The sequence below is a fragment of the Ipomoea triloba genome, chromosome 10 (assembly GCF_003576645.1).
Source record: "Ipomoea triloba cultivar NCNSP0323 chromosome 10, ASM357664v1".
Taxonomy (NCBI): domain Eukaryota; kingdom Viridiplantae; phylum Streptophyta; class Magnoliopsida; order Solanales; family Convolvulaceae; genus Ipomoea; species Ipomoea triloba.
In genome coordinates this window covers 7,045,788-7,058,507 of record NC_044925.1, presented here as the reverse complement: position 1 = coordinate 7,058,507, position 12,720 = coordinate 7,045,788, and the positions used below count along the sequence as shown (strand labels likewise).

Below are 12,720 nucleotides of genomic sequence, written 5' to 3'. Positions count from 1 at the left end.
ATAATACTTAGTTTCACTTCTTATTTTTTCTTTTCTAGACTTGCTAAGGTAATCCGGTAAAGCTCCAATGACTAAGTAATTAACAAGATCAGCATACCAAGGAACTATACTAAACATCTGGAACAACTGTTCATCAGGAAAACTTTCAAAAATAAGAAGTGTATCTTCATCTCTTACCAATCTACTTAGATGATCCGCCATTAGATTTTCAGCTCCCTTTCGATCCTTTATTGTCAAAGCAAACTCCTGAAGTAATAAAATCCATCTTATTAGCCTATGCTTAAATTTTTTTTTCCCAAAAGATACTTCAATGTTGCATGCTAAAAAAAAACTATGACTTTAGAACCAAGCAAATAAGATCTGAATTTATCTAAAGCAAAAATGACAGGTAAAAGTTCTTTCTCAGTTGTGGAGTAACTGCACTGCGCAACATTCAATGTTCTTGAAGCATAGTATATGACATGACTTTGCTTCCCAACTCTTTGGCCCAAAACAGCTCCAACTGCATAGTTGTTGGCATCACACATAATCTCAAAGGGTGAATTGTGTTCCAGTTTGTCGTTGTGGTATGATGTCTTGAGAAATCCTTATCTTTGATTATTGAATATTGTTCATTCAAGAATCTTATCCTTTAATAATGTCTATATCTTGCGAGTATTGGAATTCTATGTCTTCTTGTTGATATCCATGATTCTATTGAGTATTTGTCACCCCGTTATGTTCTTGCATCAATCCTTTGAACTTGGTATGATTCTCTTGGAATTCTTGTTACTGAATTGAGTTTGAGTTACCACCCTTGTTCTACTTCGTATATGTATTCTCTTGGAATCCTATATATTTATGTATCTTTTGATTGAGAGATATGTGTCTTGTTGTTGAATCCTTCTTTGAGATCGTTATGCTGGTTGTGGAACTATGTGGGGACTTACTATAACATTATTCTTTGGCTCTGGTGAATTTTGGGCACCTGGTAGAAACAAATCATGTGTGTAAAAGATATTAACTAACCCGTTGGACTTGGAATCCTAATAGGGGGTGTATATACTTAAAGTTCTATATCTGTTTCTATTATGGCAAGGTCCGCTTATCGAGCGGAGGTGACAGACGTTGTGTGGGGAACGATGTTCACCGAGGGCTTAACTGCGATGAAGTCATGCCTTATCTGACTCACTTGGTACTATTTGTGCCATTGATGATTGGTGGGGAACCCTCCACATTGGTTCAACAATTTTATTTGGTGGATATGCTTATAATGACTACACGTTATGTGATCGGTGGACTATGTGGTGTGGTCGTAGCATAAAACCACATACAAATACCCGGAGTATTCCGGGGTTATCGAACCACAGGGAAGTGGGGTATCAAGCACTAGTTACTAATTATATTCGCAAGAAGCTATTCCTACGTTAACAATGGATGATTATCTATGAATATGCAAACAAGATAATTAAAACAAGGCAAACGGGTTTTTGTATTCAAAGAGGTAAAAGCGGGATTTTTGGGAGTTGAAGTGTTTAATCACCTAGTGCCAATCTAAAGTGAAATAATTATTTGGGTTAAACAAGTGTGGAGAATTGCCATCTAAAAGGGAAAGGTTACTCTCGTAACTCAAACCCAAAATACGGTAATTGGAATACTCACTCTCGTGAGCTACTCACAATCTAAAATCGGAACTAAGCAATAAATGGAATACCCACTCTCGTGGGCTATTCACAATTGGAATACTCACTCTCGTGAGCTATTCACAATATATCCCTTAACTAAATTGTCCTCTCTCGAGGTACAATAGTCAAGTGCAATTGCGGGTGCTCTTTGATTCATAGACAAATCTAGCAAGGGTACAAGCAATCATATGCATCTAATTACAAGTATCAATAACATAAATCACAATTGCAACACAAGCAATAAACCCAAATAGATATTTCATTAAAACAAAATAAGAACTAGGCACATAGGTTCATAAACACTTTTATACCCAAAAATCCCAAAAGAAAGTTTAGCCTAACATGGCTAAAATAGATCCAACAAATATTCAATAAAGTTCAAAATAGAAAAGAGAAAGGAAGATATTCTCCCAAATGATGCCTCCAAGCTCTTTTCTTTGATCTCCTTTTCAAAAGTTGTGATGATTTCTTCTTTGGCTTTTGGAGATGATGAAGCTTCTTTTCCTTGTTCTTTTTCCTCTTTTTCTGACAAGAACCAGCAGCCAACTCTAGGGTTTGGAGAGAAATGAAGCATTATATAGTGGGATCCAAATCAGGGACAAAATGGGAATTTCTGCGCTGAATCCGCTGTCCAGATTCTAGGACTTTCGCCGCGGCGAGAGTCCGGTGAACAGTACTCTCGCCATGGCGAGAATAGGCTCGCCGCGGCGAGAATCCGCGGTGAATAGTACTCTGAACTGATTTTTGGCTCTCCAACATTTTTGGTTCCTTTGCATTGGCTTTTTGCTCCAAAATGGTTATAATGCACCACTAAACACATCAAAGACACTCAAACCAAGCATTATACCACTTTAAATAAAATAACAAGGAAATAAACATTGGAGACAACATTTTAACACACAAATAACTATAAAACATACATAAAAACACAATTAAAATAGGTACAAATGAGAGTGTATCATGGTGGATTGGTATTTTGTGGATTGATCTCTTTCTTTGCTTACATTTGTATCTCTAAATACTCTTGAGAGAGCTTGCACTTGCGGTACTCTTTTGTTAAGTATTGTGGTTATGTCTCGTCATGATACCTTTTTGAGTTTTGAGCCTTGTAGTGGTCTTATATCTCTTTCGTGTGTTGATCTCATGTTTAAATGTTTAATGCTATTGTGGTGTATAAGTCTTTTGAAAACATTCCATAGAGTTGGCTAGTGGATGTGTGCATATGCTATATGTCAGTCTCAAAACTTATATTGAATATCAAAAGTATATTATGTACCTTTACGTGTTGGAGTGGGGTTTACTTAGCAATATTCGCTAATTGTTTTAACTTATGATTTTAGGTATGGAGTAGAGCCTGTCGCGAGCATGTTAGCATACCCTATAGTTCTATCTCTCTTTCTCTTAGCTAGTTTGAGTTGTCTCCATCATCTAACCATTGAGTTGTCTCTTGCTTCTTCATCTAACCATTGGTTCCCTTTAACCCTATAAGAAATCTTTCCAAGCATACAATGTGATAGAGTTTTGCAAGAGTTAGCACATTAGAGCTTTATACAACACAAATTGATCACAAATGGGCAACAAAGTATCACCAATTACCCCTAATTAGACCATTTTCTATAGGTATCTTTGGCACTTATCAGCAACAACCCCATATCTCGCCTCAAATCCCTAATTATGCGCGAGGTAACTGCCTTTTGGTATGCACCCAGTCAGGTACCACCTCCTGACTGCCTACTTGGACTGAGCCACACAGATTTACACAACCTAGGCTACATATTCGTTCCCCGCTCGATCAGCCAACGAGTTCCAAGTATTGGTCTTCTCGGGTCGGGTACCCTAATCGGGGTATCCATCAATATACACACTTCGTATATTTACCCATTCATTTATTCCATTGTTATGGTACTAGCTAGCTTCACCCACTACAACTTCCGTTTAAATATTTTTGGAGGATGAAGAAGAAGAAGATGAGCTTTTTGAGATCGATTTAGCAGTGCTGGATAGCTTGCTGCCGCCGCGATATTGTTGGGACGATGACAGTCGTTTCATCGCTGCAACGAGTTATCTTCTCGAGTGTTAGCGGCTGTCTCCGGGTTACACACAGAACATAGAAGAATGAATTATGTTTTTAATTTTCTTTCACAAATACAAGTAGGACTTGCGTTTGTGGCGTAGAAAAATACAACGCGGGACTTGCGTTTGGCTTACATCTTCACGCAAAACACAAGTCGGATTTACGTTTCAAGTACTAAATAGAAAAAAAAAAATTTTTAAAAAAGTGAGAAACTTGATTGGAATATATGTTTTTAACCAGAAACATAAGTCTCGAACAAATTTTTTAGAGAATTATCCAAAATTTAAAAATATCTTATTTTTGTTTGTTTAATGCCTTCAAAAATTGCCCATTTGAGTCAAAAGCTCATCATAATTGCACGTATCTAGGCAAATTCAAATGAATGATAAGGTCCAAACGGTCATTTCCTGCGAATTCCTTTACCACGAATCTAACGCGTTGAAGGCACTTTCCAAGTTTTTTTCTTTTGAAGGCACTTTCAAAGGCACTTTCCAAGTTCAAACAGTGAAAAACAAAAACCCAAAACCCGAAGGACTTTTTTTCTGCATCAGTGCATCCAAATTCAAACTGATATCAGATCTTGAACATCGTATGTGTATACTGAATCCGAGCTGAGTTGAGGTTCTCATTTCCAAATTCTTCATTTTTAGCTTGGGTTACGTCTATAAGGTGGTAGGGTTTATGGCTTCTTAGTTAGAGGAAAGAAGATGTCTAGGGTTTACGAGAACTGGGAGCGGTTGGTTCGAGCCACGCTCCGTAGGGAGCAGCTCCGGCAGAGCGGTCCCGGACACGGGAGGACTCCCAGTGGCATCGCAGGTTCCGTCCCTGATTCACTCCAGCGCTCCACTAATATCAATGCCATTCTTCAAGCCGCCGATGAGATTCAAGACGAGGACCCCAATGTCGCAAGAATTTGTGAGTCTCTCATTTCTCAGACTAGTTTAGGCAGTTTGCTGGCCTTTTTGATTTCCTGTACTTAATCCCTCCATATTGTATACTTCTGCATACTTTTTTTTTTTTTTTTTTTCTTTTTGAATAGTAATTCTTGAAGCCATATGCATAGTAATGCTGTAAAGCTTCTTGCATTATCTATTGCTACTCTATTTAGGGTTTATGTTATGATAAGAATGGCAATTGAATTCCTCTTACATTGAGAACTCTGATTGTTACTTATCAAACAGTGAAAGTAAATATCCAATTGTTATTGAGCTTAGTTTATTTCTATTAGTGTGTGAGCAGGCATATTCCATGTCACAAAATTTGGATCCCAACAGTGATGGCAGAGGTGTTCTTCAGTTTAAGACTGGCTTAATGTCTGTTATTAAGGTAACCCAACTCTGAAATTTTAGTTGTCATATGAAATGGATATTACACTAACAAGGTGCTTCATGCTTGGGCTTTTTACTGTCCCAGAACATTATAAGCGTGTATCCATCAATCATATTTATTAACAAATATTGCTAATTTTTTTTTTATAAATATTTATTGAAAAATATATTGATGAACTTGTTAACAATAATTTATCAACTAATATATATGAATGGCAAACTGATCAATTTTATACTATCATCAAACATAATCTGTTTGGATTCTTCTATTTCCCTTATTGTATATTCACTTGTTTTCTGATAATCTAGTACTTCCTTTGCTAGTCAATCTGTGATTTATAATTTACACCATTTTATTCAGCAAAAACTTGCCAGGAGGGATGGGGCTCAAATAGATCGGAATCGTGATATTGAACGATTGTGGGAATTTTATCAACAATATAAACGGCGAAACAGAGTGGATGATATCCAGAGAGAGGAGCAACAGTTACGTGAATCTGGGAATTTTAGTGCAAATTTTGGAGAGTAAGTATTTTTACTGCTTTTGTGGTTCTTTGTCAAGTATCCAATGTCAATACAGTTTCACAGGCTAGATACTTCATGTCATTACACAGAGATTCATCTACATTGCTTTTACAAGAACCACATTTAGCAGCTGACTCTTGCTGCTGGCATTATAGCCTTAAAAGGAAGTTGATCAAGATGGAAGATATATTCTAATTTATTTTATGTTCCTCCATCACTGTGCACTTCACTTCCCATAAGTTTCATCGAAAGTTGAGAAACGGAGCATTTAGGGATACTTAATTTCAGACATTATTTGATAAAAAGCAAAGAATTAAACCAATTTTGACACACACACACACTGCATTTATATATATGAATAAGTAAATGATCTAATCAAACGTTTCTACTTTCTATTGTGTATGTGTTACTATTACGATCTTGTAGATTGTCTTCGCCACATTATGTGCTTGGTTATTATTCATCCATGGTCACCTTAAGAGAGTTCGCTAGTAGTGCTTTAAATTTACAGTTGCGTTAGGATTCTTTTAAATATGAAGTGTTCCAATTAAAGTTAGTTATTAATGGTGCATTCAATGATTTCAATCTACATTTGCCTTAAGGTTTTTGGTCCTTAGTTACCATAAAGGATCCTTTGAACATGAAGTGTTTCGATGAATAAGTTTAGTACTTTAAAAATAAGAATATTTTTCTTTTCTGGCATTATTGGGCATCAAATTGTTGTAGAACTTAGCTGGAAGTAGCATTATTACTGTTTGTTTCTAATGTAGCACTAGATATTTTCATATTATGAACTCTTGTTCTACTGATCTGGAAACTTTCCAGGTTATTGTTGTTCAAGGTAAGTCCTTTTTATGTTTTTTTTTTAATGTTTTTTTTTTGTTTTTGTTTTTTTTTTGTTTTTGTTTTTGTTTTCTTTTTAGCTTTAGCTTTAGCTTTTTATTTTTTAATTTTTTTTTCTGGTTGATATATACTTGTTTCAGGTTAGGACTTAGGTTTTCAGAAATGAGGAAGGTATTTGCTACTTTGAGGGCACTAGTTGAAGTGATGGAGGCACTAAGCAAAGATGCTGCTCCAGAGGGTGTGGTAAAACTTATTATGGATGAGGTATAGTATCCTTGATTTGTGCATCTCTGAAAGCGGTTTCTGTCTCAAGATTTTTGTCACACCAAATTATTGTCTTTAATGTGTTGACATTTAAATGTCATTTTTCTTAATTTTTTCTCTTCAACAATTTGTTATTGAAGAGAATCGGCTAAATTACTTTATCATAGTCTTGCTATGAGTTTGACCAACTTCCTCCTCCCCCCCACATGATGGTTTGATCAGTTACGAAGGATAAAGGCTTCAGACACGACTTTATCAGGAGAACTCACTCCATACAATATTATTCCTCTTGAAGCAACATCTTTCACCAATGCTATTGGATTTTTTCCAGAAGTAAGTAAACGATAATGATTTGAATTCTTCCCAATTGTATGAGTTATTGACTTCTTGCTATATTTGGGCATGACATGTGCAGTTAGTGCTAGGCTGCTAGCTTATCTGAGTTTCCTGAAATCAACTTATACTTGTACATGTGCCCATATAGACAAAATGATACTGTTCTTAATTTCTGCCTTGGTGCAATTCCATGCTCCTTGACATTCTTTCTATTAAGACAGACAGAAACCCTGCCATCTCGGCTGTGTTTGAGAGGCTTTACTAATTATCAGTATGTTACTTTCTGCTATTACTTGTGTGTTTACTTGGTCTTTGTGTTGAGTATCCTGTGTAGGTCAGGGGTGCAATATCAGCAATTAGATATGGAGAACATTTTCCTCGACTGCCATCCAATTATGAAATTTCTGGACAAAGGGATTTGGACATGTTTGATCTTTTAGAATATGTCTTTGGCTTTCAGGTATATTGGTTTTTAACATCCCTAATGTGTACCTCTATAAAGTTTTGTGTTCAGATATTGAAGTCAAACCGAAAGGTTTCTTTCTTATTTACCTCAAGTAAACTTGAAATGAAGTATTGATGTGAGCAAATAAGAGCAATAAAGCCAATAATACATTTCTAATGTTTTATTTATATTTATTATTATTATTTTCAAATATGCCATTCCTTTTGGTGGAGTTATGTTGAATGCAAGGCTTCTATTGATCATTGTGCCATTGAAGGCTTTTAATGCAAATTGATAATTTCTTCCACGTGGCAGTAGTACTCTTTTGACACCAGATGTTGTAAATGGACTCTTTAGTATTAATGACTTATTATTAAATTAAGGTGTTTGACTATAGAATTCAGTCATGAGCATATTCCTAAAAACAGTTCCAGGAAGTTTGGTTCACGGAATAGGTCAGTGCAAAATAGGCATATTCTGCATTGGTTCTTTTATATTTTCTGTAATGAGCTATTGGGAATAGCCATTCTAGACCTTCAATCAGTTCAATGGTATTAGCTGTTCCTGCTTTTTCAAGTATAACAACTATTTTTTATAATACCAAAAATACCCATTTTTTTTACACACATATACATATGCATAGATGCATATATATGATATACATGCAGGCAAACATACTTACTGACACAACATACATTCATATATATATATATATATATATATATTGTGTGTGTGGATATATATTTATGTGTGTAAGTATACATACGTGATACATATATACATACAAATGAAAAAAATACCGAATACCTAGACGGATATGCAAATTTGACTTTATGGAAAATTCTAAGTTCTAATTCTAATATGTTTTGCTATGTTTCTGGACATAAATTTTGGTATAGACAAGTGAAATTTTGAAATAGATTCCTAGTATGTAACTGAAATGCATAAGTTAAGTACTTAAGCCTGTAGCCTAATTAAACTATACATATCCAGTTATCCACTGAAATCCACGCCATGGATTTTTGTTTTTGATTTTTCTTTTTCATTGGAAAAAAGATCTTAGGTATTTTTTATTCTTCTTCCAGATTCATATAATCCTAATACATATATTTTTTTCTCAGAAAGACAACATAAGGAATCAGCGTGAGAATGTTATTCTCACTGTAGCCAATATGCAATCACGGCTTGGTATTCCTGATGGGGCTGATCCAGTGAGTATTTGATGGCCCAACTTTTACTTTTGATTATCTACTTCCTAACTTTTGATGTTCTACACACAAGTTGAGGGTGAATTTTGCTGTCATAAACATGCAAATTCTTTTCATATCACTACGGTGGAAGTTAAATGCTCCTTTCATGGAATAAATGATCAGTTCCATTAATAAGAGAGATTATGACTTAGAGTGTTAAAACATATGGAAAATGTCACATCAAGATTAACATTGTTTTGAATTCTTGTGCCACATAAATCTCCTCACATTAGGCTAGAACTATTTAGCTTATCTTACTATGAAGGGAATGGATTTTGGTAAAGATGGGATGCAAGCTTGGAGTTGTTAGTAATGAAGTTTCAAAGTTATGTCAATGCTTACTACTATTCATTGGGCATGTACTATGTCCCAAGTGTACTTTTTGTGACAACTTTCGTATGCTCTAAAACTTGAACCATATTTCTTAGGATGAATCAATTAGTTTATAAAGTGTTTTAGTTTATGAATGGATGTGGAAAAAGAGCTGCTGCTGTTCTTAGCTTTCTCCTCTTCTCAATTCCTAGTAATTATTCTTTCCACTTTGTTTGACATCTTCTGTCGTGCCTTAGCTCTATGCTGGGCTTATTGTGTGCATTCATTTTGCTTTGTTATAATTGGAATATTTATTGAGTTATAACTGATCACTCTTTGCAATTTATTATGATTTTTTTTTGGGTTAGAAAATAGATGAAAAAGTTATCACAGAGGTCTTTCTGAAGGTCCTTGACAATTACATCAAGTGGTGTAGATATTTACGCATTCGCCTTGTGTGGAATAAGTGAGTTGTTCTGCTTCTTCTCAATTATATATATATATATATATGTCAAACCATTAAGTTCTAATTTCATATGAAATGTTATTTGGATAGACTGGAAGCTATTAACAGGGATAGAAAACTTTTTTTGGTGTCCCTCTACTTCTGCATATGGGGTGAAGCTGCAAATGTTCGTTTTCTACCGGAGTGCATCTGCTACATATTCCACCATGTAAGTGTGTGATGCTATTTGTGTAGCTTTTGCTCTTGGAATGTTTGATTTTATTTTATTTTGGATTTGTATGCAAATGTCTAGAAACATCTTCCAACCCCAGACTATTTATCTTGTAAGGGATGTCTTTGATTGTACAGGATAACTTCGGGTTTTTTATGGAATAGAAATGTTCTTTAGTCTTCTTGGCTAAAAGCACTTTTTTGATAGTTATGACTATCTCCACAACCCCCAAAATCTTAACTTTTGAAATTATTCTTTAATCCCTTGCAGAACTGCTTACAGGATGTGTTCATGGTGTTAAATCTGGAAATTGATAATCTTAATAAATGTGATGTGGGTCATCTTAAAAGATGAGAAACATAGATGAACACAATCTCAGCTCCATATTGTTGAGTTTCATTAAAAGATTAAAAAAGAGGATTTATGGAATTGCTATCCAGGCATGGCAGCTGGTGAATTAACATTCATGTATTTCAAGAGGGGGGGGGGAGTTGTTTAATTAGTTATTTGAAGCGCATTGCATTGAAACATTTTAAACCTTCATAGGTCAGAGTTCATATTCTGTGTTTTGTTAATCAAGTGTTTCTCTTAAGACTTTCTAAGCTGACTTGTCTGGTGCAGATGGCTAGGGAATTAGATGCTATATTGGATCATGGAGAAGCTTATCCTGCTGCAAGTTGTACTGGTGAAAATGGTTCTGTTTCGTTCCTGGAGCAAATTATCTGTCCCATATATGAAACGATGACAAAAGTGAGTAAATCTTTACTATTTTTGTTGATTTCATGTTTTTTTTTTCTTGTATTTCAGATTTGAGCATAAAACAAAGTAATCAGTTAAATAGGAATATATTATATATATGACACCCACAAACATGAAGCGTTTCTGCTCTCTTGTTGTGCTACTTGTACCATTTGTAGGTGAGTTCCTCTCAAACCAAATGGAAAAGTACCACATCTTTGTAGCCTTAATGCCCTTGAATTGTAAGAACAAATTTTAGTATTGGTGTGAGTCTGTGACTGTTCCAGATATGGTTTGAAAAATATAGCTAAGTAAGTTGTAGCACATTTCCTGTAGAATGCTAGAGTGGATAAATGGAGTTTATAATTGATTGCTTGTTGCCAAGACTTGATCATCCTGAACCTAGTGATAGTTATCTGGGCATGCTTATAGCATATTTAGGTTAATTATTTCTTCATATTCTTGTTGGCTAGATTAATCAATTGATGCCCCATAGCATGTAAGCTGCTTTGATTAGTTGGGGTTGTAATTGACCTATCAAAGACATTTCCCCTATGGTCTGTTAATCTTTTGTTGCTACTGGCTCTTGTGCTTAATAGAGGTTAGAGGACTTAAATAATTGCAAGAATCTCAAAGCTTGGATGACTGGTATGATTTGAACTTTTTTGTTCACTTTATGGGTCTGTTGTCTCCTGGGAAAATATTACACAAGGTGGGCTGAATGTTGTCCAACAGGGTGGGTGGTGCTTTGATGTACATGAAGGAGGAAAATGAAGAGAATTGGAGAGTACTTCAGGAATGATGAATGCTGTTTATGAAAATAAGTTGAGGCCATTGAAAATTGAATTTGTTGAATTTAAAATGCTAATCCTTGTAGTGTAAGAGCAGTGATAGCTCAGGGCAACTAGATCGTTATCCATGTAAGTTGGGCACTGTACATACCTTTTCCACTACATAGATATGCAAAAACTCTCTCTCTCAACAGTATTTAAGGGAATGAGTGAAAACAGATCTAGGAATTACTCCTATTAGTCGTATTACATAACTCTGGGGAGAAGCACATCTTGATTATCACAATTCACAGAATAGCTATTATGCCTATGTCTGGACTCCGAAGTAATAAATTAGACTACATTTTTGGACTAGAGTCTGCGACCAAGACACTAGCTTACTTCTCTTCCATGACACTTTCAAACTTCACTAAAGCAATTAAACCACTACACAACCATTTTTGTAAATGGGAGAACTTCACTTGGATTTCCTGAGGTTTTTGACAGTTTCACTTGGATGCCATGCTTTTTCATAAATTGCACCTTGACACACTGAGTTTTAATACCTAGTTTTACTTAAATATTTTAACCTTTTATAATCATTATATTCTTCCAAGTAATTCCATTTAATCTGTAAAAAGTTTCTAACAGTTAATTTCATAACTGTTGAATTTTTATTAGTTCAAATTTCACCTTTGTGATAAATTAGAAACTTTTGAAGCTCATTTAAAACTTTTATCCACATTATAGAATTATATAGTAGTTTTAATTTACCATATTATACTCATCTTTAACTTCTTTTTGTTTATTTATTTATTTGTTTATTTTTTGTGTATTTATAAACAATGCATACTGAAGGTCTAATGAGAATTTAATACACATACCTTTCTATATGCAAGATTGAGTTAAAGGTGTAACATTTTGAAAAGAAACTGAGTTGTAATGCATGATTTTCTGGTCTTTTTCAGTGTTGCAAAATTCCCGCCTAGGCACCGATTAATTGCCGCCTAGGCGTTAGGCGCTGGTCGGCCGCCTAGCGTATCACCATAATCGGTGGTCTAGGCGGCCGCAGACTAGGCACCGGCTAAGCCGCCTAGGCACCGACTAGGTCGCCTAGTCGGCTGATTAGCTATTGTTTACATTTGTTTAAAATGGATTATTTCACTAAAAACGATATCGTTTTGAGTGAAATAACCCTAAATTGTTCAAACTCTAGATCTTTTTTAGGTTAATATTTACAAGTAATATTTTAGTATTAACTATTAAAATATTAAATAATTTATAATTATCAAGTCTTAAAAGTTAAAACATATATATACAAATTTTTAAAAAATAAAAAATACACGGGCGCCTAGGTGCCGATTAATCCCCGCCTAGGCACCCCTCGAGCGCCCGATGAACGCCTAGCTATTTTTTTAACCATGTTTTTTCTGCAAAATCTTGTACACAATAAAATTGAATTGAAGTAATGGATTCTATTAAATTAAATTGACT

The 12,720-nt window shown here is 34.9% G+C and overlaps 1 protein-coding gene across 1 annotated transcript in view; it reads left to right on the top strand.

Moving 5' to 3' along the window:
- Positions 1–4,223: 4,223 nt before the first annotated feature.
- LOC116032644 (callose synthase 10) overlaps positions 4,224–12,720 on the top strand; it is a 35,866-nt gene continuing 27,369 nt past the window's right edge. The window contains exons 1-10 of the mRNA XM_031275310.1: positions 4,224–4,653; positions 4,967–5,064; positions 5,428–5,591; positions 6,575–6,698; positions 6,921–7,031; positions 7,369–7,494; positions 8,601–8,690; positions 9,410–9,507; positions 9,598–9,715; positions 10,340–10,468. Coding sequence (XP_031131170.1) covers positions 4,446–4,653; positions 4,967–5,064; positions 5,428–5,591; positions 6,575–6,698; positions 6,921–7,031; positions 7,369–7,494; positions 8,601–8,690; positions 9,410–9,507; positions 9,598–9,715; positions 10,340–10,468 — 1,266 coding nt within the window. The 5' untranslated portion in view covers positions 4,224–4,445. The remainder of the gene's footprint in view (positions 4,654–4,966; positions 5,065–5,427; positions 5,592–6,574; positions 6,699–6,920; positions 7,032–7,368; positions 7,495–8,600; positions 8,691–9,409; positions 9,508–9,597; positions 9,716–10,339; positions 10,469–12,720) is intronic.